This window comes from Cokeromyces recurvatus, assembly GCF_025118155.1.
Source record: "Cokeromyces recurvatus strain NRRL 2243 chromosome Unknown BX663scaffold_15, whole genome shotgun sequence".
In the NCBI taxonomy this organism is placed as follows: domain Eukaryota; kingdom Fungi; phylum Mucoromycota; class Mucoromycetes; order Mucorales; family Mucoraceae; genus Cokeromyces; species Cokeromyces recurvatus.
In genome coordinates, this window is record NW_026251401.1 from 582,501 (window position 1) to 605,311 (window position 22,811).

General features: G+C 31.7%; 12 protein-coding genes across 12 annotated transcripts; 9 read left to right on the plus strand and 3 right to left on the minus strand.

The window, feature by feature from the left end:
• Positions 1-61: 61 nt before the first annotated feature.
• On the plus strand, positions 62-1,267 carry BX663DRAFT_531547 (fatty acid desaturase-domain-containing protein; the record flags this gene model as incomplete). The annotated part of the gene is made up of 2 exons (XM_051530386.1): positions 62-982; positions 1,052-1,267. 2 exons carry the CDS (start codon positions 62-64, stop codon positions 1,265-1,267), a joined length of 1,137 nt encoding a protein of 378 aa, XP_051382225.1.
• Positions 1,268-1,378: 111 nt separating this feature from the next.
• Positions 1,379-2,268, minus strand: BX663DRAFT_436088 (cytochrome c/c1 heme lyase-domain-containing protein; the record flags this gene model as incomplete). The annotated part of the gene is made up of 3 exons (XM_051523156.1): positions 1,379-1,530; positions 1,697-1,770; positions 1,853-2,268. The coding sequence occupies 3 exons, from the start codon at positions 2,266-2,268 to the stop codon at positions 1,379-1,381; spliced, it is 642 nt and encodes a 213-aa protein (XP_051382226.1).
• A 441-nt stretch (positions 2,269-2,709) lies between these two features.
• Positions 2,710-3,311, plus strand: BX663DRAFT_561806 (uncharacterized protein; the record flags this gene model as incomplete). Its single annotated transcript, XM_051531945.1, has 2 exons — positions 2,710-2,799; positions 2,857-3,311. A coding segment is annotated over exon 2 (228 nt), but the record flags the coding sequence as incomplete, so codon positions are not given.
• BX663DRAFT_552659 (uncharacterized protein) lies at positions 2,730-2,987 on the plus strand (the record flags this gene model as incomplete). The annotated part of the gene is made up of 2 exons (XM_051531386.1): positions 2,730-2,799; positions 2,857-2,987. 2 exons carry the CDS (start codon positions 2,730-2,732, stop codon positions 2,985-2,987), a joined length of 201 nt encoding a protein of 66 aa, XP_051382228.1.
• Positions 3,312-3,889: 578 nt separating the features above from the next.
• Positions 3,890-4,866, plus strand: BX663DRAFT_552660 (uncharacterized protein; the record flags this gene model as incomplete). Its single annotated transcript, XM_051531387.1, has 4 exons — positions 3,890-4,136; positions 4,249-4,302; positions 4,355-4,566; positions 4,681-4,866. The coding sequence occupies 4 exons, from the start codon at positions 3,890-3,892 to the stop codon at positions 4,864-4,866; spliced, it is 699 nt and encodes a 232-aa protein (XP_051382229.1).
• A 4,138-nt stretch (positions 4,867-9,004) lies between these two features.
• BX663DRAFT_561808 (uncharacterized protein) lies at positions 9,005-10,896 on the plus strand (the record flags this gene model as incomplete). The annotated part of the gene is made up of 2 exons (XM_051531946.1): positions 9,005-9,604; positions 9,688-10,896. Exons 1-2 carry the CDS (start codon positions 9,137-9,139, stop codon positions 10,894-10,896), a joined length of 1,677 nt encoding a protein of 558 aa, XP_051382230.1. The 5' UTR covers positions 9,005-9,136.
• Positions 10,897-11,277: 381 nt separating this feature from the next.
• BX663DRAFT_543690 (uncharacterized protein) lies at positions 11,278-12,657 on the plus strand (the record flags this gene model as incomplete). Its single annotated transcript, XM_051530853.1, has 6 exons — positions 11,278-11,460; positions 11,563-11,665; positions 11,777-11,825; positions 12,025-12,096; positions 12,288-12,397; positions 12,550-12,657. Exons 1-6 carry the CDS (start codon positions 11,444-11,446, stop codon positions 12,655-12,657), a joined length of 459 nt encoding a protein of 152 aa, XP_051382231.1. The 5' UTR covers positions 11,278-11,443.
• Positions 12,658-13,127: 470 nt separating this feature from the next.
• Positions 13,128-13,609, minus strand: BX663DRAFT_436119 (uncharacterized protein; the record flags this gene model as incomplete). Its single annotated transcript, XM_051523162.1, has 2 exons — positions 13,128-13,370; positions 13,454-13,609. Coding segments are annotated over 2 exons (399 nt in total), but the record flags the coding sequence as incomplete, so codon positions are not given.
• Positions 13,610-15,124: 1,515 nt separating this feature from the next.
• Positions 15,125-16,007, plus strand: BX663DRAFT_512261 (uncharacterized protein). The gene has a single exon (XM_051527988.1). It carries the CDS (start codon positions 15,188-15,190, stop codon positions 15,518-15,520), a length of 333 nt encoding a protein of 110 aa, XP_051382233.1. The 5' UTR covers positions 15,125-15,187; the 3' UTR covers positions 15,521-16,007.
• Positions 16,002-17,163, plus strand: BX663DRAFT_512262 (uncharacterized protein). Its single transcript, XM_051527989.1, has 2 exons — positions 16,002-16,608; positions 16,689-17,163. Exons 1-2 carry the CDS (start codon positions 16,045-16,047, stop codon positions 16,956-16,958), a joined length of 834 nt encoding a protein of 277 aa, XP_051382234.1. The 5' UTR covers positions 16,002-16,044; the 3' UTR covers positions 16,959-17,163.
• Positions 17,164-18,739: 1,576 nt separating this feature from the next.
• Positions 18,740-20,138, plus strand: BX663DRAFT_436194 (uncharacterized protein; the record flags this gene model as incomplete). Its single annotated transcript, XM_051523168.1, has 2 exons — positions 18,740-19,628; positions 19,687-20,138. 2 exons carry the CDS (start codon positions 18,740-18,742, stop codon positions 20,136-20,138), a joined length of 1,341 nt encoding a protein of 446 aa, XP_051382235.1.
• Positions 20,139-20,700: 562 nt separating this feature from the next.
• BX663DRAFT_512267 (Alg9-like mannosyltransferase family-domain-containing protein) lies at positions 20,701-22,639 on the minus strand. The gene is made up of 2 exons (XM_051527990.1): positions 21,012-22,639; positions 20,701-20,936 (listed from the first exon to the last, which is right to left on the minus strand). The coding sequence occupies exons 1-2, from the start codon at positions 22,562-22,564 to the stop codon at positions 20,708-20,710; spliced, it is 1,782 nt and encodes a 593-aa protein (XP_051382236.1). The 5' UTR covers positions 22,565-22,639; the 3' UTR covers positions 20,701-20,707.
• Positions 22,640-22,811: the final 172 nt, after the last annotated feature.

A 22,811-nucleotide genomic window follows, 5' to 3' on the forward strand; every position in this document is an offset into this window, starting at 1 on the left:
TTTTCTTTTCTTTTTTTTTTTCTTTATTTCCTTCCCTTCTCTTCTTTTATTTGACAGGAATATGCCGCCTTTTGTGTTTGATACTCTACAGCAACAACATCCGGTAATTGAAAAAAACAACGAACATCCTGATTATCGACATCCATTATACATTGGAAGCTGGAAGAGATCAATACCTGGTAGAGACACAGACTTTGCACGAGATGATATGGATGAACCCCATTTGAAACGAAAGCATACTTTATTATCGAAATACTCTGAGCAAATTCAAGGGTTATATGGTACAGACTTCAATTCGTTCTACATAGCCACCTTCATAAACGTGCTTCAATTGGGTCTTGCTTATTATTTTGGTCATCGTGAATCGCATTGGCTTTATTTTACAGCGGTTGCTTATTTTATTGGAGGTACTGCGACGGGTATAGTAGGTGTCCTGATTCATGAAGCGTGTCATAATCTAGTGACAGGATCTAGTACCTATGACCGTCTCATTGGACTCTATACTAATCTTGTACTCCCCGTTCCGATCTCACAATCATTCCGACGATACCATATTCAGCACCATACCTGGCAAGGTGTTGAGGGCTTAGATCCAGATTTACCGTTAGATTGGGAGAAAAAATTGATTCGCGGTAATAGTGTCAAGAAGGTCCTATGGATCCTTATCTATCCTATCATGTATGTCGTTCGAGGCATTGCCCTACAGCAGGCATTAGGTCATAGACCTGGTAAATGGGAATTAATCAACCTAGTCACCTCAGTCATTATGGATACCCTTATCGTCCTCCTTTGTGGCTGGAAGGGCCTTGGTTATCTCCTTTTATCTCTTTGGTTTGGTTATTCTTTACACCCTGGTGCTGCTCATTTCATTCAAGAACATTATACCTTTGATGATGGACAAGAGACGTATTCCTATTACGGTATCTTGAATTTCCCTTTTATGAATATTGGATATCATAATGAGCATCATGATTTTCAAAAGGTAAGTTGTATATTATAAAAAAAAAATAAATATATCATGTATTCACATAATTATACTACTACTTATTAGATCCCTTGGTCTAAACTCCCTGCCCTTCGTAATTTAGCAAGCGAATATTATGATACATTATCTTATCATACTTCATGGCTAATGGTTCACTGGAAATTTATTACTCAACCTACAATGGGACCACAATCAAGAGTTGTTCGAGATTATACTACCTTTAAGAAGGGTCGATCTTTATTAGCTAAAATTCGAGAATATAATAATAAAAAGCAAGCATAATTTTATTTATTTATGTATGTGTATATCTGAATTATAAAATAAAGTAAAATAAAATGTGGAGTTGTTATTAAAATGTTTCAGTAGAGGGATAATAATCTAATACATTTTAATTTACTCAGCAGCGGTATTTGGAGGAGATGGAAACCATTGTTCCCATTTAGCCTTTGCAGCTTCTTTAAATCTAAGCATGACACTAGGAACATCATCTAAAGCTGGACGTATATCTAAATGAAATACAGGAACACCAGGCTTTTCTTCAGGTGCTTCATAATAATCGATAACATATCTTCTTGTTTGTCCACATCGACTAACATACCAATCATGTCTATCAAATGGCTTTGGTGCACTATATAAAAAAAAAAAAAAAAAAAAAAAAAGTAAGAATAAAATAAATACATCTTTATAGAATCTATTTATCTTCTTCTTTACCCAAAAAGTGAATGCCATTTTGCTTTAGGTGATACTTCCTTTGGCCTACCTTGAAACTTGGATAAGTAAGGATCCTCTTCACAATCACTTTTTACCAAAAAATATACATATTAGTTTTCTCCCCCTCCCAATTAAGAAAATTAGTTGCTTATTTACCATTTATACTTTGACTCCCATTTAAGTATTTGCTGCCAGGCTTCTTCATTTAAGAAATTATGAATATCCACCATAGTTTCAATCTCTTCCTCGGGTGTTTCCCAACCCTTTCTTCTTAACGCATTATAAAATTGTTGAGGACTAGGATATTCCCACTTTGAATTGGTGTCTGTGGATTTTGGAATAGACGATATGACTCTCTCCTTGGGTAATTCTATTTTTTGATCGTCTTGTGCTGTTTGAGCCAGTTCAGGCATCATATTAAGCTCATTGATTTTGTTATTATTACCCTTGTGCATAGGGCAGTCGGATGGAATGCCAAGAGGTTTTGTTGATTCATTATTTTCTGATTTGTGCATGGGACAACCAGATGGAATGGTTGGTTGTGATTGACTATTGTTTTTTGTATTATCCATAGGACAGTATGGACCTTCTGCTTTAATATCTTTTACTACTGGATTAGAATTATCTATTGTCATTCTGTTGGTATATTTGTTTTAATTATTATATAAAGAAATGAAAGAGGGGGGGTGCAAAAAAAAAATAAAAAAATGGAGAAAAAGAGAGGAACCAGGTGCCTTGTTATTTTACATTATTTTGATTTTGACACATTCAAAAAAAAAAAAAAAGAAAAAAAAAAAAAAAAAAAAAAAAAAAAAGAAAGAAAAAAGGACGGAATTTAAATTTATAATGAGCAGTCATGCCCACCGTATTTTTCGTTTTTACTGTTTTTACACTTTAGTTTTTTTTTTTTAGATAATTTGCTTGCCTTTTTCGAATGAAATAAAAAAGGAAATTTAGATATTGGTCATTCGGAGTTTTATTAAGCCAAACTTCTTCAAACACTTCAACAACATTCAAGATTCTATAGTATATAATGAAGCGAAAGCGTGAAAATAATCCAATTGACAATTTAACGATATCAAAAGGAAAGAAGACTTTAACGAGTAAGTATCAAAAAACATACATAGCAAGAGGGTATGTGCCTTACTTTTTTTTTTAAGATGTGGATCATGATACACCTACTTTGACGACGTTTGTTTCAACTTCACGTGCTTTTACGTCACTTGCTTCTACAAGTTCTTCTTCTAGTGATTCACCTCATATTTTAAAGAAAATACAGAAAAAAAAATAGAAAAAAAGCGTGCCTTGATCAACTTTAGAATGGAAACAGCAAGCAATACAGTGGAAGAAACGGATACAGTAAAACATAAAGTAAAACAGTGTAAATGCGGCTCAACCACCCATATAAGAGTAAACAGCAATGCATGCCCCCCCTAAAAAAGCAAAAAGAACCAACGCATGGCCTAGACGAAAAAAAAAAAGAAATCTTCGTGATCAAATGCTCCTTGAAAAATATTTGTAGAGACTCTAAGCTCATTGATCAAATATCTCTCGTCACGGCACACACAACAAAAGTGATGTGGGTAAGATCGTTGTTTATCAACTATCTTTTTTTTTTGAAGCTCTTAACAAAGGATGAAGAAGTTCCGATTATGATTCAGAATGATGTCTACTCCATCTTTACCGTCGTCACTAGTAAGGGCAAAAAGTCTCCCAGTTATATTTTGCAATGAATGTGAAATTGATGACACAATCCTACAATCCCTCAAGAGTATTGGATGTTCTTCTCTTTTATCCATTGTATGCAAACAATACGATGTGCTCATACGCAACCACGTATGTGAGAATCACGAAAGGAGAACAATTCGCTTCTTTATGGAATCCTTGTCCGATAAAGACTCTACATTTTTTTTTTTTTTTTTTTTTTTTTTGCAAGGACTTACCTGTTAACGAAAGAAAATATCTAGCTAACTATATCTATTCACTAAAGCTGAAGCAGAAGCAGAAATCCGTATGGCCTTCATCTGTCGAAAAAAATCAACATTTTGAAGAGATTGTACAAAAGATGGAGTCGTTATGGTCTAGCTATCAAGTATTAAGCTGTAACTCGGAAGATCTGTACTCTCAACCACATCAATTCTTTAAATGACTTTTTTTACATTCAGCAAAAAATAAGTGAAAAAGGTGTACATTATGGAAGAAAAATTAGTCACCGTTGCTTTGCAGGAACAAGTCCTGCAAAGCATTAATTCAAATGTTCCATTCATCCCTGGGCAGAAATTATCCAAAGTCAAGCCTCATTTATCTGCTCTGGAAACGTTTGTCACAAGTGTCAAGTCAAGAATTGCTGATGGAACATTCACGCCTGAAAAAAAAAATAGACGGATAAACGTGGCTACCGGTTTTTCACTCTATTACCGATCTATTCATTTGAAACAAAGTCGGTCCAAATAATAGATGCCACAGCTTTTTAGCGACTAGTGAAGGAATCAAACATTGAAAATTACCCAAAAAGTACTAAAACCGAATCGGATCTATCAGATTTCTACTAGAAGTTTCCATAGAAAAACAACCAGCCGACTTTCTTGAAGATATTGAAAACGGCTGTACTGTCTAGAGGAGTAGACCTTGGTGTCAATACAATCTTCACTGCCATAGATACATCTGGGAGACAAAGGACAAGCAGCTTAGACGAATATTACCATTTATGTGGTTATAATGATGCAACGTTTACACGAAATCAGCATCAGAAGCAACTCATGGCTGAATACTTGAAAATATCAGACCTGAGCTCATTGAAGACATCGAATATCAAAGATTTTATTAAAGCATGCAAAGAAAGACAGGCGTTATATGATGATATTAAAAAAGTATTATAACGAGAATAATTGGCAATTGTTTAGACACTATAATAGTTTGCTTGATCATTTACAAAAGAGAAACTTTATAGGAAGCCCAAACTGATATTCCAATATTACATGAAGAAACAAAAAGGTGTGCATGAGATTTGCAAGAGGTTCGACTATAACAGCAGCAAATATCATCAGAAGTCATCTACTGGTGTAAAGTCAGTTATTAATAATGTAAGCGAATTCTATCCACCTACCCCGGCCGACCATAAAGAAAGGCCAGTAAAAACAATCATTACTTTGGGCGATGGTGTGGTTTAATACTAGTTCACGAGGCAACAAGTTGTCGCCGGTCAGAACTATTGCAAAAGCGTTGAAGAGGTATTGTGGGCAGAAGTTAGAAGTAGTGATGGTTGATGAATACCTTACTAGCCAAATCTGCAACAAGTGCAAGATCAGAAATGTCGAGATTGTGGTGACCAAAAAATCAAAGCGAAGAGTACACATATTATTACAGTGTCAACAAAACACTTGCAATATTGTGTGGAATCGCGACATTACGGCAGCTCACAACATCTTGGACTTGTTTTTATTTACTTAAAAAAAAATAGTCAGCGTCTGAGCTAATTCAAGCGTAAAGACGCAACCATCGATGAACCATCCCCGTGTAACTGATACGACTCTCTCATACGTCCGTACAGCGTAAGTTCCATATTTTTTTTTTAAAAAAAAATAAATTTACAAATTTGTTAATTATTATTATATTTTTTTTTTTTTTTTTTAAAAAAACAGTTAAAGGTATGAATGATTTATTGTTGGAACTCGTCTAAAACTAACTTTTTTTTTATCTGAATTTCCTTTTTTGTTTCATCTGAAAAGTAATTTTAATTCGTCTGAATTCAAAGTGTAGAAACTATACACTCGCATTCTTGTTATAAGTTTGAAATATTCAGATTTATTATTAACCCAATAAGCAGGCTAATAAACTACATATCAAATTTTCCTGGGGAAACGCATGAAAAAAAAAATCTTTAATAAGCTTATAGGAGAACATTCACTTATTATCTAGTTTTCGTTAGCTTTACTATGTAAGACGAGCTAGTGAAAGCTTCGAATCTCAATCAGCACAAAATTTGCATAATAGTTTTTTTTTTTTTTTTTTTTTTTTTTTTTTTTTTTCCTTTTCGTTAATATAAAACAGCAATGTCAAGATTAAATGGTTTAGATATGAGGGCAACACATGGTAATTATTTACAAAATGAAACTATTATTTTCAAAGGGTCACTAAATATATACAGAATTTGTATAAAGTTTAGTTAATATAAAAATGACTTTTATTATGTTTAACTCTATTATGATATCCAGTCTTATCATGTTCAAATTAATTAATTGACTTTTAAATATATCTTCCTACAGTCTCATAAATTAAATGCTTTACATTACTGAGAATAGCACCTTCAACCAAAGATTATATCAGAATTTAGGCCCTTTCATCATGAAGCCATTTTATGTATCAAGGTCAACTACTACTAGTTTCTTTTAAGAACAAAAAAAAACCCCGCTATATACATTTAAAAAGAATTGATTCTATCCTTTAGCCTTTAATGATAGTATGCTAGTTTAGTTAATATAGATTGAAACATTGTACTTGAATAATTCAGGATAGTACAGAATTTCTTTTTCATTTCTAGTTACAAGAGCTCAATGTTTAATAGTTTGAAATCGATAAAACTACAAGTTTCTTTTTTTAGACGTTCATAACTTAATAACTAATACTTCTCTTTTTTATATATTATATCTATTCGCAGTTCTACTAAGAACGAAAAAAAAAAATAAAATAAAATACGACGATATCAAATGTAGTCTAGTTTTCTATGTAATAAGTAGATACAATAAATGAAACAGGGATACTTGGGACTTGTTAGAATAAATGCACATGCAAAGGTTATATACTCATAAAATACCTTTATTTCTCATTTTCTTATAAATCATGTTCCATCTTGTATCGATCATTGATCTATATATAAAATAAGACATTTATTTGAATATCAATCTGCTGGTATATTTGCAATACTAAATAGCAGATATATACTTTTTTTTTTGTTAAATACTTATTATTTGGAGAGTTGACTTATCGACTCTACGCAATATGTTAATTTATATAATAATCATTTTGTACATTTATTTGAATAATAACATTTGTCTAGCCTCTTCTTAATTTAGTTTGACACTCTATGTTTATAGTAATACACGTGCTTACATAATATGCATACTATATTATTGTATATTTTGATTCTTTTTTTTTTTTTTTTTGTTTTTGTTTTTGTTTTCACTACAAGTAAAAAGATATAGAACTATATACACTGGGTCTATTAGTACTTTACTAACAAAAGGACTCATCTTATCTTTATGAAAGGTTTATTTTAACTTTTATTGAATTGTTTATAGGTGACTTTATAGACATAATAAATGTCAAGATGGTCTTTACTGGTTTTTATAGATATATATTTTTATATACATGTATACACATATTTATTTATTTGAAATAAAAATAAGAATCACATGATAACAATATTACTCAAATATACTTTCTATAGAATAGCGGGTTTAAAGATCTACTGAATTATTTCATATAGCGAATCCTTACACATCTGTAGATAAATAAAACAAAAGTCAAAATTAGTTTTCATAATTATAGGATGTATAAATCTATTTTTTTTTTTTTTTTTTTTTAAAAAAAAGCTGTTTTTTTTTAACGTTTACTCATTTCAATATAACTATTCTATTCTTTTAAAAAATAATAAACAACTAAAATTATACATCGACTATGTATTTAAAGCGTGAAGCGTAAGAATCTATTACAAATGTACTCAAGTCTTCCTACTATATACGCGTAAGCTATATTTGTTAAGTTCATTATGTTCATATACATCTACACATAAATATACATACATGTATATATATGTATATATAAAATGTTTAAATGATAATTAGATATATATTGTAAATCAATTATTATAGCTGTATATGCATATACATATGCATAAAACCACATGCTATGTATCCTAGATCTATAACAATAGCTCACGTTTTTTTTTGTTGCACTACTAATAAGTTGTGTGTGTTTAATCGCTATTATAAATTTTAAAGTTAGACGTTTATAGTTTTGATCTAAAGCTATGTAAAGCCTTTTCATTTAGAATTAGCCTTTACTCATATAACTTACTATATTATATAGCTTAAATAGTATAGAATATATTCAAACTTAACATGAGTATAATATTGAATAAAAGAAAAGAAAAAAAATACTTGTATAGAAAATGTCAAAAATTCGAAACTATTGTAGTTTTCTTTATTGGAATTATATAAATATCCATCGTCATATTATATATTTGTATATTTATATATATAGAATGCTGTTAAAAAAAAACCGATAAGAAAAATATATATTACTATACAAAATACAATGTTCAAACTGGAAAAAAAAAAAAAAAACTATTTTTATTTACAATAATCTCAAAGCATGCCTACTAACTTTATACCGAAAGAAACAGAAAGAATAATCTGCAACTTAGCTCGTGCCTTTTGATTCTTTCAGAACATTTTCACGTATGATTCAGAATATGCAGTTGAGGAAAAAGAACAAACAAACCAAAAAAAAAATCTACTTATTATTTTTAACTTGTTTGACAATTACATGAACGATTTTTATTTCGTTAGTAACAACATAATTTAGTAAAACAAAATAAAAAACGTGAGTCACGAAAAAAAATGGGGTTTTATGCATCTTCCAACCTATGTTTAGAGGCAAATTCGATAATGATTATTACCATGAAAACGTTTTTATGTTAACTCCACATGTGTTTACAAGTCAAATCAAGAAACGACTCTTTTTTTTTTTTTTTAAAAAAAATACAACGAAAGAAAAACTTTAAATTTGAAACTCAGAATTAACGCCATAATATAGTAGTAAATCTTTTTAAATATTCTAGTTTCATTTCAATTTTGAGCATTGCGGAACCCATTCTTTACGATAAATATGGACATTTGTTTTTGGTTTCCTTTTTTTAGATTATTTTTTAAGGGAAAACGAAGAAGGATATAGATTTGTAGAAAAGGAATCAAAATTTTCATTCAAGGACGCTTTGACCATCTAAAAATTACACAGATTAATCATTTAAATGCGCACAAATAACTGGTTAAATTAATTCAAATTAAATATATAAGTGGAGTTAATTCCCAATTACTTTTAAGTTTATTTTTATTATTATTATTATTATTTTTCAGGCAACGATCATCTATGACAACGGAACAATCCTTCAGTTTTCTTCTATCTGAGTTATTTACTTTTTTTTTTTTTTTTTTTTTTTTTTTTTAAAAGTTATATATAACCCATATACAATGCAATCTTTCTCTGTTTCTTTGTGTGTGTAGAACATATTTTCTTCCTCCTCATTTTCTTAATATTCCTAAAGATACGAAAAGAAAAGTTCTTTTCTTTTTCTTTTTTTTTTTAATACGTAAATATAAATATATTGAATTAGATTTTTTTTATTTTTGTCTTTTGCGTATTTGTACCTTTTTTTTTTTAATGAATTTCAACACTATTCCAAATCAAAGAATTGATTTTAGTTCACCAATTTATTCCTACCAGACTTATCCAATACAATCTCAGTATCCACAGCAACAGCAACCAATGTCATATCCTATTATTCAAGAAAATAACATAACAAACCAACAGCAACATCCATCTTCTTCTCCTCCACAACAAAAGCCAAAATCAGCGGAATTGAAATTCAAGATTGAATCAGTTGGAGCTCATCCAGAAGATGATGATGATTTGGATATGTGTCCTGCAAGAACACGTCCTTACTGGCCAAAGCAAATCATTCCTTGGTGGGTTCCTTCTCATCCTAATGAAAAACCACCTTATTCTTATGCTACTTTAATTGCTCATGCTATTCTATCAAGCAAAGATGGTAGACTGACATTGAATGATATTTACACGTGGATTTCTAAAAATTACCCTACTTTCTCTGTTGGAAATGGGGGCTGGCAGGTAAAAAAAAAAAAAAAAAAAAAAGTCTATTGTTGTCTTCTTTTTTTGATATAAACATAAATTATATGCATATATTTATATAGAATTCAATTCGTCATAATCTGTCCTTAAATAAAAAATGGTTCTGTAAAATTGATAGAAGACCAACACAAGCTAATCCAGGAAAGGGCTGTTATTGGACTTTAATTGCTGGCACTGAGCAAATATTTATAGATAATTTAACTCAAGAAGGAGGTCATAGTCGAAAACATCATGATATTGGCCTTACTGCAGAACTCTCTGTTGGACAACGTCGAGGCGTATGTTATTATAATCATAACCCACCACCTAATACCACACAATTATGTAATACTAAGTCAATACTCCCTTCTTCCTCTTCTTCTTCCTCTTCTTCTACTACTACTACTTCTACTACTACTTCTATTACTTCTACTTCATCAGTAACTTCACCCCTTCCATTAGCCCAACAACAGCAACAAGATAGTAATAAATCCATGTGTTTAGATACACCGCCGCTTACTCCGACAAAGCCAGAAATATCACGCCCCTTACTTTCACCTTTATATACAACATTCCGAATGGTGGATATGACGCCGAAGTCCGAACAAGCATTGATGACTACTACTACTATTAATGCAAATGATTCGGATAATGATTCTGCAGTTGACTTGAATGATGATTATATTGACAGAGGACATATCAAAAAGCGTAAACTAATAAAGAAAATGGATACAATATCTCATATAAATGAACATCCCCCTTTAATCTATGATACAAACCCGATGAATAATTCAGCTACTTCCTTTAATTTATTACCTACCTCAGCAGGTTGTTGTGATATGATGAGTAACTGGGTTGAAGATTCTTTAGTTTATCCTTATCATCGTCATCATGACGACGAACAGCAATCATGGATGTTAATGACAACGCCAATTCAACAGCATCAATTATCAAATAATTGGTCCGACAATCTAATAGAAAAGAATAAGAAATACCCGATCACTGTTAATCTTGATGATGAAGAAATAACTCAAAAATACCTTCATTTTACTGAAGAAGAAGAAGAACCACAACAACAACAACAACAACAACAATACCAACCCAATGACCCTATTTTATCTCTTACTGATCCTATTTATTATAATCCTTTATACCCTCCTTATAACTCAAATACCATCGTCACTCCTTCCACTAATCACACTAGTATGCCACAGTCATCATTACCTAATCAACCTACGAATAACTATCCTTTTAACCAATTTGTCTCTATGCAAGATATCCTTTATTCTTAATAATAAAACATTTTGATTTACCAAAAAAAGTATTTTGTTTATACTAGTTTCAGTCTTTTTTGCCTCGTGCTAGTTTCAGATCCTATAAATAAAATAAAAAGGGATGAATGCATGTGAAATATGTATATACTAGGTAACAATTAGGGTATAAGTCATTCAATAGCTTCTTGTCCATAATAATTACATATTTATAACCTACATCGTTATATCCAATAAAATTCCTTTGATTTTATTTATAATAATAATAATAAGCAATGAGAAAAAAAAAATCAATTTATTCATTTTTTTTTTTTTTTTTTTTGTAAGTGATAATAAAAAAAAAAAAAAAAAAAAAGACAATAGTCTACAAGCACACACACACACACACACACACACATGCGTGCGCGCGCGCTTTTAAGATATTATATTGATAAATTTAATAAGCATCTTATTTCTAGTTAGAATTAGCTCTTACAGTCGAAGAAACTAGGCTGGGTCAATAAAGAAAAATTTTTTTTGGCCATTTCCAAAATAAATTGGGACAGGATTGCAACATTGGGACACCAACATGAAAATGGGACATTGGTACGAAAATAGTACACAGAAGGGAATATGGGGAATTAAGATACTTTAGTTTGTTTGGTCAAATCAAAAGTGTTACAACTTCTTACCTGTAACATCATTAAGTCGTCGGCTCGCCGGAATGAGCCGAGACCACCATAATGGTGGTGGCGGTTTGTCGTTTGAAGACGGTGGGGCGATCATTGTCATTCCATATAGACTGAGCTATGTAAAACATATTTTTGCTGGCCATTACATCTTGATTCCAAAAGATATATTGCAAGTTTTACACTTCAATACTTGATGGATCATGGTCATCTTCCCTACATCATTTTTAAAGCAAGAATTGCAGATCTACGAAGGATTGGTTTTAGCTGAAAGTGCAATACGTAAACTATGTGTTGTTTTTTTTCTTAATAACCTTTGATGTATTAAATTCATTGATGTCTAGTAGCAAGAGTTCTCCAAGCCTTTGCCTTGTTTTTAATTGTTAATATATTTTGTTAGATATGCCATGACGGAGACCTTTGAACTTGTTATGATTTTTTTTTTTTTTTTTTTTTTTTTTTTTTTTTTTTTTTTTTTTAGTCCGTCACCAAAGACCACTAGAGGCATCTTGCTGCTGTTTCCATTTTCAAAACAGACTTTGTTGTTTCTGCTGTAAGTTACAGATATAATAGTTAGAGTTTACTGAAATAATAATAATAATAATAATAATAATAAAAGTGTACACCTTTTTGATTTTGGGATGGTGGTGAGTGCTCTTTCTTCTTGAGCAGTACAAGGTTTGCGAGTTTTCCTTTGTCTTCTTTCTCCTGCTTTTATTATACTTCTTTCCACCATTTATTAAGATGTTGACACTTTCTTGGATGGCTTTTTGGGAACTAAGGTAGTTCAACCATTTAATCTTAGAAGTTTCAAGGCCATAGAAATTAAGCAAAGTATTCATGTGCTACAGCATGTAAGTTATATACAAAACAAATTGTTCCATAGACACAGTTTTAGGCGAAGGAATGTCTGTTTCAATCTTTTCAATATCTCGTCTCTGTTTGCGCTTCTGTTGCTCTTTCATTCGTCTTACACTTTCACCCCATATTGTAATATTCGATTAAGGACAAGCGACGTATGTCAGTGGCCACCGTGATAAGAGACAAAAGGATCCCGTCTTCCTGGGGTCTACAGTACATGGACGGAAATGCTTATCCATCTCTTCGCTTATAAAATCGTTCAACTCTAGACAGATATTGTTTTCTGGTGATGACAGAAGCACTTTTCTAGCAAATAAAACTCTGCACGTGTAGTCATCAGTATACAATCCATTGAGAAACATCTTTCCTTTTTGTTCAGGCAGTGCTTGAAGCTTTTCACAACTCTATTTTTTTTTTTCGTCAGTAATTTGACTTATAGATATATGTAATAGTAATGTATACCATTGAATGCCCAGCTTCTTAAAGTCAAACATTTGATAGAAGCATCTTTGTTTATGATCGAAAGGAGATGATTCATTAGCTTACTTTTTTGTTTAGCATCTGGTAAAATTCCAGTTAGGTTCTGAGCATCTATCTTTATGAATCGCCAGTGCAATCCAGGATTTAGGAATAGACTAAAACGTCTTGGAAGTAGGGACTTGATCAAATCACTTTTGTCATTTTGAGAAGTTTGGGCCTTGTATATATCATTGTATTTTTTTTTTAAGGATATGCCCTTAATGCAGATAGAATTTTGAAGGGTTCATTGTTTAAGCTTTCTTTAGACACTGGAAGCTTGGACATGCGATTCTTCAATTCTGAAATCAAAGGATTTAAGAAACTTGGAAGATTATTAGCCACATCCGGATCAAAAAGGGCAAGAATATCATTAGGTATAGAGGATGACTGGGAATATGTAAGCACTTGATCATATACCAAGTTCTTGATACAGCCAACTTTCTCATTCTAGTTTATACAATTTTAATATAAAAAATTTGAGAAACTGAACATGTATATTAAAGAGTTTGTTTTTATCTCTCGTTGATTACCGGATACTTTGTCCTTAATGTATAGATAAAGTAGTTACATATAATATTTTCAAAGTTTTCGACATAGTAGTTATTGTATGTTGTTGCGACAGTTTCACATGCAGTTGACAGAGATTGTCCATAATTCTTTAATCTATTTTCTGGAACAAACAAGCTACCATTTATAGTGGCAGATAGTTCAACAAAAGAGCTTGTAAGTTGAACCACATCTAGATTCTGTTTCTGCAGGTCTTTCCTTTTTCGTGTCTTTGTAAGCCTGTAGAATTGGCCCTACATCATCTGAGCTGCCCCTAATCACTCTTGAAATAGTGTACCCAAAAATTTTGATAAAAAAAAAAGTCATTTGTCAACTTGCTTGGGTGTTGCAGAATAAAAAAGTTTATAAATAGTTGTGCTTTGAACATGACTTCACGGATAAAGCTTGATACAGCCTTGACCTTTTCCAAAGAACTGGCTTTGTTTGGGAGTATTCTTGCAGAAAGTTGCAAATGGAACAGAGAGAGAGTATATCTTTGATAAGTTGATTCCAAGTTTAATTTGTAAAAGTTCTGCTAGCTTTAGATTATAGTTTTTTTTTTGCAGTGGGGACTTCTTGTAGAGTTATGCCCCTCCTCTTGGCAAGAACTACATTTGTTCTTACTTTTGGAGGATGACGCTGCTGAAGTATTAGTTTGGCGGCTTCTCTTTGCACTCCTTTTTGCTGTTATTACAGCAGGAGAGTCTTTCCTCTTGGTAGCTTTATGTACATTAGCTTGTGAGGCCTTGTAAATGCATAAAGTGTTTTTTATTTTTTTTACTTACATGTTCTCTTAGGGTTTTGAGTGGTTGAGTTGTCCTTCTTACTTTCAGAATTGACCTTTTCTAGCTTTGCACGTTTCTTAAGGAAAATTAAATGCTCCACTTCAGGGTGAATAGGTGTGCGTGGCATTGATGAATTGAAAAAAAGAAGTAGAAAGAGTTCAAGACAGCATTTGTCTGCTAACTAGAAAATATACTCAGTGTAAAACGTGTCACATTGTAATGAAAGCTATGACGTGAAGTCTTGTTACTCTAGTTGAAGGGGAATATATCTTTTGATTATTTAAATTTATTTTTATAACTGAGCAGAATTACTTCAACTATCATTTAAGCAATAAAGGCCTTGTTGGTTAAGTAAAAGTTATATACAAATGAATTTTATCTTCGACTCTTAGATCATGAAGTACTAGAATCATACGAGCGCTACAGAGGCTGGCTGTTTTTTAGGGTTACAACCCTTAAATCAAGGCAAAAAAAAAAAAAAAAAAAAAAAAAAAAAAAAAAAAAAAACCCTTTAAATTTGTTCAGTATAGTCCCACATTCGCGTTCATGTCCCCTATTCTCTTTTGTGCTCCATTTTCACACTGATTTCCTATTCTCATACTGGTGTCCCATATTTCCTTCTGTGTACTATTTTCGTACCAATGTCCCAATACGTCTGTTGATGAAGACGACAAGGATTGTTGAAGGAACGACCAACAATTTATTTTGGAAATGACCAAAAAATTTTTTGTTGACCCAACCTAGTTTCTTCGACAGTAATAAAATATTTTTTTTTATCACTAATAATGAAAAAAAAAATAGATGTACAGCAGTACTGCTTATTATATTTATTTATTTTGTTTTATTTTATTTTGTTTTTTTATTTTTTTTCAAATACTAATAAAAAAAAAACTTTTTATTTAATTAAAATGGATAGATATTCAAGAGGTTACGATGATAGATATCGAGGTTATTATGATAGACCTCGATCAGATACATATCGACCAGGAGAAAATTATCGTTCTGAAAGAGATTATAGAGATGGTGGTGGACGTAATTATTCACCTAATTCTCACTATTCTTCTTCACGTTCACCTAATCATCATTCGAGTGGTGGATCTGGATCTAGAGGTGATAGATATAGTTACTCGGATTCTAGACATTACTATAGTTCAAGAGGCCCATCTCCATCACGTTCTCCTTCAAGATCCCCTAGACGTCCTTCTGGTGGCTATTATCGTTCAAATTCTTCTTATTATAGCTCCAGAAGGTCTCCTTCACCCTTAAGTGATCGAAGTAGTAGAAGCTCAAGTAGAAGAGATTCTTATGATCATAGACCTTATCATAGTTCACCTTCTTACTCTCAATACTATAGGAGTGGTCCCTATTACTCAAGAAGACATTATTCTTCTTATCCTTATTCAAGTAGTTATAATGGTTACCGTAGTAACAGTAGAGAACCTTCAATAGGACCTTCTTCATTACAACAACAACAACCCATTTCAGCTTCTGCTAAATCTATACATTCTACACCCGTATCCACTGTCCCTAATTCACCTATTATTAAACAAGAACAATCATCTACTGTTATTCCATCTGGAGCAACTCAATCACAGTCATCTACTACAGTAATGACCACTACCCCAACAACAACAACAACAACAACAACAGAAAAAGGAACAGAAATGGAAATAGAAACGGGAACATCATCAATAACAACAGTAAAGGCAAAAACAGCAACGACAACGGCAACAACAGCAGCAGTGGTAGCAACAGCAACAGCAACAGCAACAGCAACAACAACAGCAACAATGACAACAACAACAACAGCAGCAGCGGCAGCAGTAATACCACAACAAGCTTCTTTACAAACAGAATCCTTACCTCCTACTTTGCCACAGATGACAAGTGCGCCTATCACTTCTTCTTCCAACATAACTACTTCATCACCTACAATAATTCACACACATACAATGCCTATTACGTCTACTACTACAACTGCTACAACGTCAACTATAGCAGCAGCAACAGCAACAACAACGAGTCATAGTGGAACAATTCAAGTTAGTGCTCAAACTCCTACTTCTACACCTATTTCAACAAATAATAATAATAATAATAATAATAATACTTATCCACAAGCAAGCTCATCTTCCTATTCATATACTTCACATGCTGCTACTTCTTCTTCTTCTTCTTATACAAGTGCTGGACCAGGCAATACTGCTCCCTTAAGAGGTCCTCCACTTTATCATCATCATAGCAGCAGTAGTTATCATCACAACCCTTATTATAGCAATTATCATCCCTCACCTTCAATAACAATGCCTCCTATTCGACAAAGAATCTCTTGGGCCCCTGATCAAGAAAAAGAGGTAATTCTAAAATATTTTTAACAATCTATATGGATTTCGTATTCATTTTTTTTTGTTTTTTGTTTTTTATTTAAAAAAAGTTGGAAAGATATCATACAGAGCAACGAAAATTATGTGATGAAGAGAGTAAGATTTTAACAAGTTCACGTAAGAGTCGATTTGAATTAGAACTCGCCAATTGGGAAACAAAGAAATTAGATCATCAGTTAGAGCTTGTTCAAAGGCAATGGGAAGAAAATAATATGGAAGAATTAGTACGAGATGAATTAGCCTCTTCCAAGTTTTCAACATCACGGTCTAATTCATTTGGTTTAACTGCTAACGCAACAACAAAGTTACCCATTTTATAAAAAAAAAAAAAATTGTATATAGATTATATAATAGAATTACATCACTTCTATTATCGATCCATTTGTTTGATTAGTTATTGGATTTCTCCTAATAACTATATTTTATACTCTATTTACTATATAAAAAGCAAATTGGACTCGTTATGTAAATAATATAAAGGGTCGTCATAAAAATTTGACGTGATAAATTAAATGAGAAATAAACATGTAATCAATAATATCTAAACAATATTTCTAATCAAGTAGTTGACATTAGATGTATAGTTTATATGCAATCATTAAATCCTCATACTCTATTCGCTAATTCTATCAATAGTCTAAATTACCAGAAGGACTAATTAAAGTCGAAATATCTCGTCTATTTAATGTATGAGAGCATTTATATATCCTTATAATATTTTACTTGAAGCCTTTGTATTATTTATAGTCTCAACCGCTTTTTTTGAATAATTTCTACATTCCACAAAAAAATCTTCATAATCCTCCTCTCTCTCTCTCTCTCTCTCTCTCTCTCTCTCTCTCTCTTTCTTTCTTTCTCTTGAACTATTACAAGATCTAATAGTTAATTTTATTAGTACTCCTGCTTCCTAAAGTTGTGGAAATGTTATAACAAAGAGACATAAATGCATCTATTTATTTATCTATCTATGTTTATAAGGATCGCCTACAGTTAGGGAAGGACTCCATATATTTCTCTAGAAAAGTATCCTAATCATCTTGAAATATACATCATCATATCAAATTCAGTTCTCTTCTTAACAAGGGTTCATCTATTTACAGATCGTTTATCCAAATATGATATAGTACTGACCTGTCTATTATATAAAGCTAACATACACTTTTTTTTTTTTTTGTAGACAATGAAATAAAAACGCCACAACGAATATGATTGGCTCTTCTTTAGAGGAGAGACTTAAAGATTTATATAATCATTCTATTGCAATAAAGAAAATGCTAGCTTATTAATTTATTTTTTTAATTTAGTATATGTTGCTTTTTTGAATCGTTTCCTTTTCCCCCCTCCTCCCCTCTCTGAACTTGGGAAATTTCACTCTAGTTTTGCAAGTTTCTTGTTGTAATATTTCGTAGTCAATGTAGTAAATATTGATAAATACCTAGAGGAAAGCACAAAAAGCGACTTGAATTAACAACAATTTACGAACTCGGGCCATTTTTTATTATCCTAATAAAATTGGGCTTGGCTTTGTGACCGTTTGTAATTATTGATTGTATTGGATATAATTTTAAAATCAGATAAAATTTTTTGAAGCTTACCTTCTTTTTTATTATTATAATTATTATTTTTTTTTAATTCTCTCTCTGTGTGTGTGTAGTGGACTTTGTGTGCAAAGGGAATAGGTTCATCTTTCTTTCTTGTTATTCAGCTGTACATTTTTTTCCTTCCTCTTTAATCTTTGAATAACTTTTTTTTTTTTTTTTTTTTTTTTTTAAAAAAAAAGACGAATACATACAATCGTTATTTACTTGTTTAATCAATTCTAAAAAAAAAAGAATTACAATATGAATCAACTGCCTACATCGATTGCACCATTGCTGAGTTCCATTGCTCCTAATCCAACCACTTCAACTTCTACCACAAATACTGCAGTTAGATCAACTACAAATACGAAAATGGTTGTAAATTCTACTCCTATTCATCGTAATAAACTACAAAATGTACCAGCATTTTTGAATAAACTTTACAAGTAAGTAGTTGCAACTGTTTTGTGTAAATTAGTGAAAAACAAAACAAAATTATTAACATTATCTGTGTTTATAGTATGGTAGATGATCCATCAACAGATGAATTGATCCGTTGGTCAGATGATGGTTTATCTTTTGTTGTTATCCGTCATGAAGAATTTGCAAAGAGAGTGCTACCTCGTTTCTTCAAGCACAGTAATTTTTCTTCATTTGTACGTCAGTTGAACATGTATGGATTCCATAAGGTACCTCATCTTCAAAACGGTGTACTTAATACAACAGGAGAAGCAGAGCGTTGGGAGTTTAGTAATCCTCATTTTCAGCGTAATCAACCTGATTTGCTTCTGTTAGTTACAAGAAAGAAAGGTCGTGATCCTGAAGAGAAGGAAGCAGGGGCAGTAGATCTTCATTATATTCTTGATGAAATTGCTGCTATTAAAAAACATCAAATGTCTATTAGTAATGAATTAAAAAATGTTCAAAATGATAATCAAATATTATGGCAAGAGAATATTGCAACAAAGGAAAGATACCATCGACATCAAGAAACAATTGATAAAATTTTGCGATTTTTGGCTTCTGTCTTTTCAAATGATAAGAATAAACATGTCGTGATTCCTCGAAAACGTCAGTATTTATTAGGAGATGGCACAACACAAAAAGAAAGTAAAGATCAGTTACCCACATCTCAGAATAAGAAAAGACGATGTAGCAAAATAGAAGATGTAGATGAAGATCATGAGCCTCCTTTAAAATCACCTCAGAAGACATGTAGTTTCGATATCTCTGATTATGTAAATGATACAAATGATATTGAAAAGGAGACAACAAGTCATGCTTTATTGAAACCTATTCAAGAGGAATCTTCGTTACCACATCCTCCAACTTCTAGTACTGCTACTGCTGATCTTCAAGCTGCTATTGCTCTAAATGATCAAACTAAAAAAGATAATGCAGCATCATTAGGTAAATATATATTTGTAAAATAGATTATATTTTCTAACATATACATCTATATCCACAGCCTTACCTGCGCTTAATCTGACCATAAATAATGGAATAGATATACCAGCAAATACAACTACAGCATCAACAATGCCCACTAATAGTATTCCTGATATTACATCACTTTTTAACTCACCCCACTTTCAAGGATTAGTTAATTTAGCTCAAGCAAATCCTGCTTTATTCAATCAGTTAACTAATAGTAATTATTTTGATATTTCAAATCAGTTTTTAGCTAACAAAGCAGAAACCACAAATTCTGGTACAACTACAGCTATTAGTTCACCGACCACCACTGTGGATACACCTACGACGATTACTATGCCTACAACTCCTGGAGAATTGGAATCTAGCTTAAAGACGCTTGCCAATGAGCTTGGACTTGAGACTGATGGCAGTGGTAATCAACTGAGTTATGTCAACATGGATGATTTTTTGACTACTTACGGTGAGTTAAAAAAAAAAAAATAATAAAAATAGAGCCATTTATTTGTAGAAAAGGAAAAGTACTTATATTCTTTATCTATTTATATAGCAGAGGAACAACCTTCGAATACAAATGAAGCAAGCTCTTTAACCAAGAATTAAGAGAAAAATAAAAGAGCTTCATTGCCTCTATATCCCCCCGCATTACTTTTATTTTACTTTTTTTTTTTTTTTTTTTTTTTATCCATAACCCCCTCCCTACTTCCTAAATGTTTTTTTTTTAAAATTCAAAAAAATATTTTGTTTATTCCCAATATTGCCTTTCATTCAATATATTATATGGTATAAACCAAGTTCATATTTGTATATAAAAAATACACATAATCTATCAATTCTTTTTTTTTTCTTTGAACACATAATAAACATGAATAGACTTTATATGTTTGTATATTAAAGGAAAAAAAAAAAGTTATTAACCATTCTATCAATTTCATCCTGTTTGGCTCTTACATACAAATAAATATTTATATAATATTCTTTTAAAGAAGAGTCAATCTAATATAGAGTCTTCCTAATATTAGATACATATATATATAAAAAAAAAGTCTATTTTATTACGCATTACAGATAGTCGATAGCTTCCCTTCTCTGTCTAATACGGATAGTTGATCATAACCACCCAGACTTTGACCATTCTTGAAGAAATTGGGAAATGTTCGTTGACCTGTCAATTCAAATAATGCATATTTAATTCCTTTACTATCTTGATCAAGATTTGCCTCAACAATATGTATATCTTTACAATACTTGGAAAGTAATTGCTTAGCTGCTATAGAATATGGACTATAAACAATTATATCATATCATAAATAAGTCACTTATACATAACTATCATTATTATTATTATTTTCATAATACCAGTAAGTTTTGCTATAGAGTACAAAGGGGTATTTGCGTAATGTATATTGAATCCAAGCTCTTTGTGGTTGAATCAAACGAAGTGTATATAATTTTGGTGACATGTTAAATTCAATAGGCATAAAGTCATAGTTTTTTAAAATTGATTTCATATATTCATTCATGTGTTTGAGTCGTACGTTATCAAGTCCATAACTGATGTCGATCACTTCAAAGAGGGACGTATTCAAGTTGTCAGGATGAGCTGTAATAAGATGAGTGTAACGTGCTTCAAGGAAATCATCTTCTGTTACATGGCTTTCATTCTTTGAGTAAATCCAATTTGGATTCGACTGTCCATAAAGGGAGGCACCTGTCATGGCTGTATCAGTATCGATATGAACATGAACATAGGAGGATGTATGATTTTCAATGGAATGCAAGGATGCAAGAGCTTGTCCACCAGGATAATTGAGACGAGATATTTGAAACATCATGATGGCTATCATGAACGAAGCAATTACAGCAGCAATAATAATACCGAAGAACACAACTATACGAGTAGTTGATCGACGAGTAGTTGTAATGACAGTTGAAACACAAGAGGCAGCAGCTGCAGTGAAGACAGGAATAGTATACATGATAAAACGCCATTCTTTATGCGGTAAGCATGAAAACAGAACAATATAAATAATCATAGGCAAAAGTAGACGACGTGAACGACGATCGGTAGCAAAGGCAATCCATGCCAAAGGATAAGATACAAGCAATAAACGTGGTAGAAAGGAAGTAAAATAAGCGTAAAATGGTGAAGTACCCCATTCTGAACTCTTATTAAGAATAGCATTAAAATAAAATACCATACCCTCAGGCCATAACCACCAAGTATTCCAGAAAAAGGAATCCAATGGGATAGTTACTAATAAACTGATAAATGCAGTCGTCATTGTCTCCTTCAAAATTGTATATAAATCAATTGTACGGTATAAAAACCGTTCTATTCCTAACAAAATAACTAGTAAAATACCAACTTCGAATCTAAATACAATACCAGTAAAGGTAAGATATCGAATCATCCATCTTAAATGATCTTCACGACCACTCATTTGAGATAAACTTGATATCCAATGAGAAAGCCCAAACAAAGCCCATGGTAATGCTAACGTGTTTGGTAAAGTACGAGAAGACCAAAAGACAAAATGGAACTGACAATGTAAAAGCAAGAGAGTCCAGATAGCAGTCCTTGATCCGAAAAGTGTTTGGACACCAGAAGTAAATTTTCCAAGTGAAATTATGACAAGAGCAGCAAGAACGATACGTACCAAAATCTGCTGATTAAGAAGTGATATAGATGGAAACAAGTAAATTAATGGCCAACTTAATGCACTTAAAATACATGCACCGAGGAATGTACGTGGAACGACGCCAGGGAAATCTAAATGGTCATAATGTTCTACTTGATGTATAATGTCATGTGTTGCTTGTAAATTAAAACTTTCTTCAACTTTAGTATAAGGTGCCAGATATATCTCTATCACCATTAATATAAATAAAGATCCTAATAACAGCTTCATATTCTATGTATGTAACTGTGTGTATTATAATAATAAACGTTGGCAGCAGTTGTTATAACAAAGTTTCAAAAAAAAAAAAAAAAAAAAAATTACTTTGAACGCCGCAATTACATAAATTTCAAAAATAAGCTACAGTTATGAGATTGCAACAATTCATAAAGCAATTTAAGTAGTGCCTTATTGTACAACATATATAAACAACTGCTACTACTATTAATAAATATCTATTATAATCTTCTTGTAGATA

Excerpts from the sequence above, each read along its gene's own strand:
- BX663DRAFT_512261 (XM_051527988.1), top strand. The coding sequence starts at position 15,188 with ATGATAGATATCGAGGTTATTATGATAGACCTCGATCAGATACATATC.
- BX663DRAFT_512262 (XM_051527989.1), top strand. The coding sequence starts at position 16,045 with ATGACAACAACAACAACAGCAGCAGCGGCAGCAGTAATACCACAACAA. Across the intron at positions 16,609-16,688 it reads CCCCTGATCAAGAAAAAGAG|TTGGAAAGATATCATACAGA; the intron begins GTAATTCTAAAA and ends ATTTAAAAAAAG.
- BX663DRAFT_512267 (XM_051527990.1), bottom strand. The coding sequence starts at position 22,564 with ATGAAGCTGTTATTAGGATCTTTATTTATATTAATGGTGATAGAGATA. Across the intron at positions 20,937-21,011 it reads CTCTATAGCAAAACTTACTG|TCCATATTCTATAGCAGCTA; the intron begins GTATTATGAAAA and ends AATTGTTTATAG.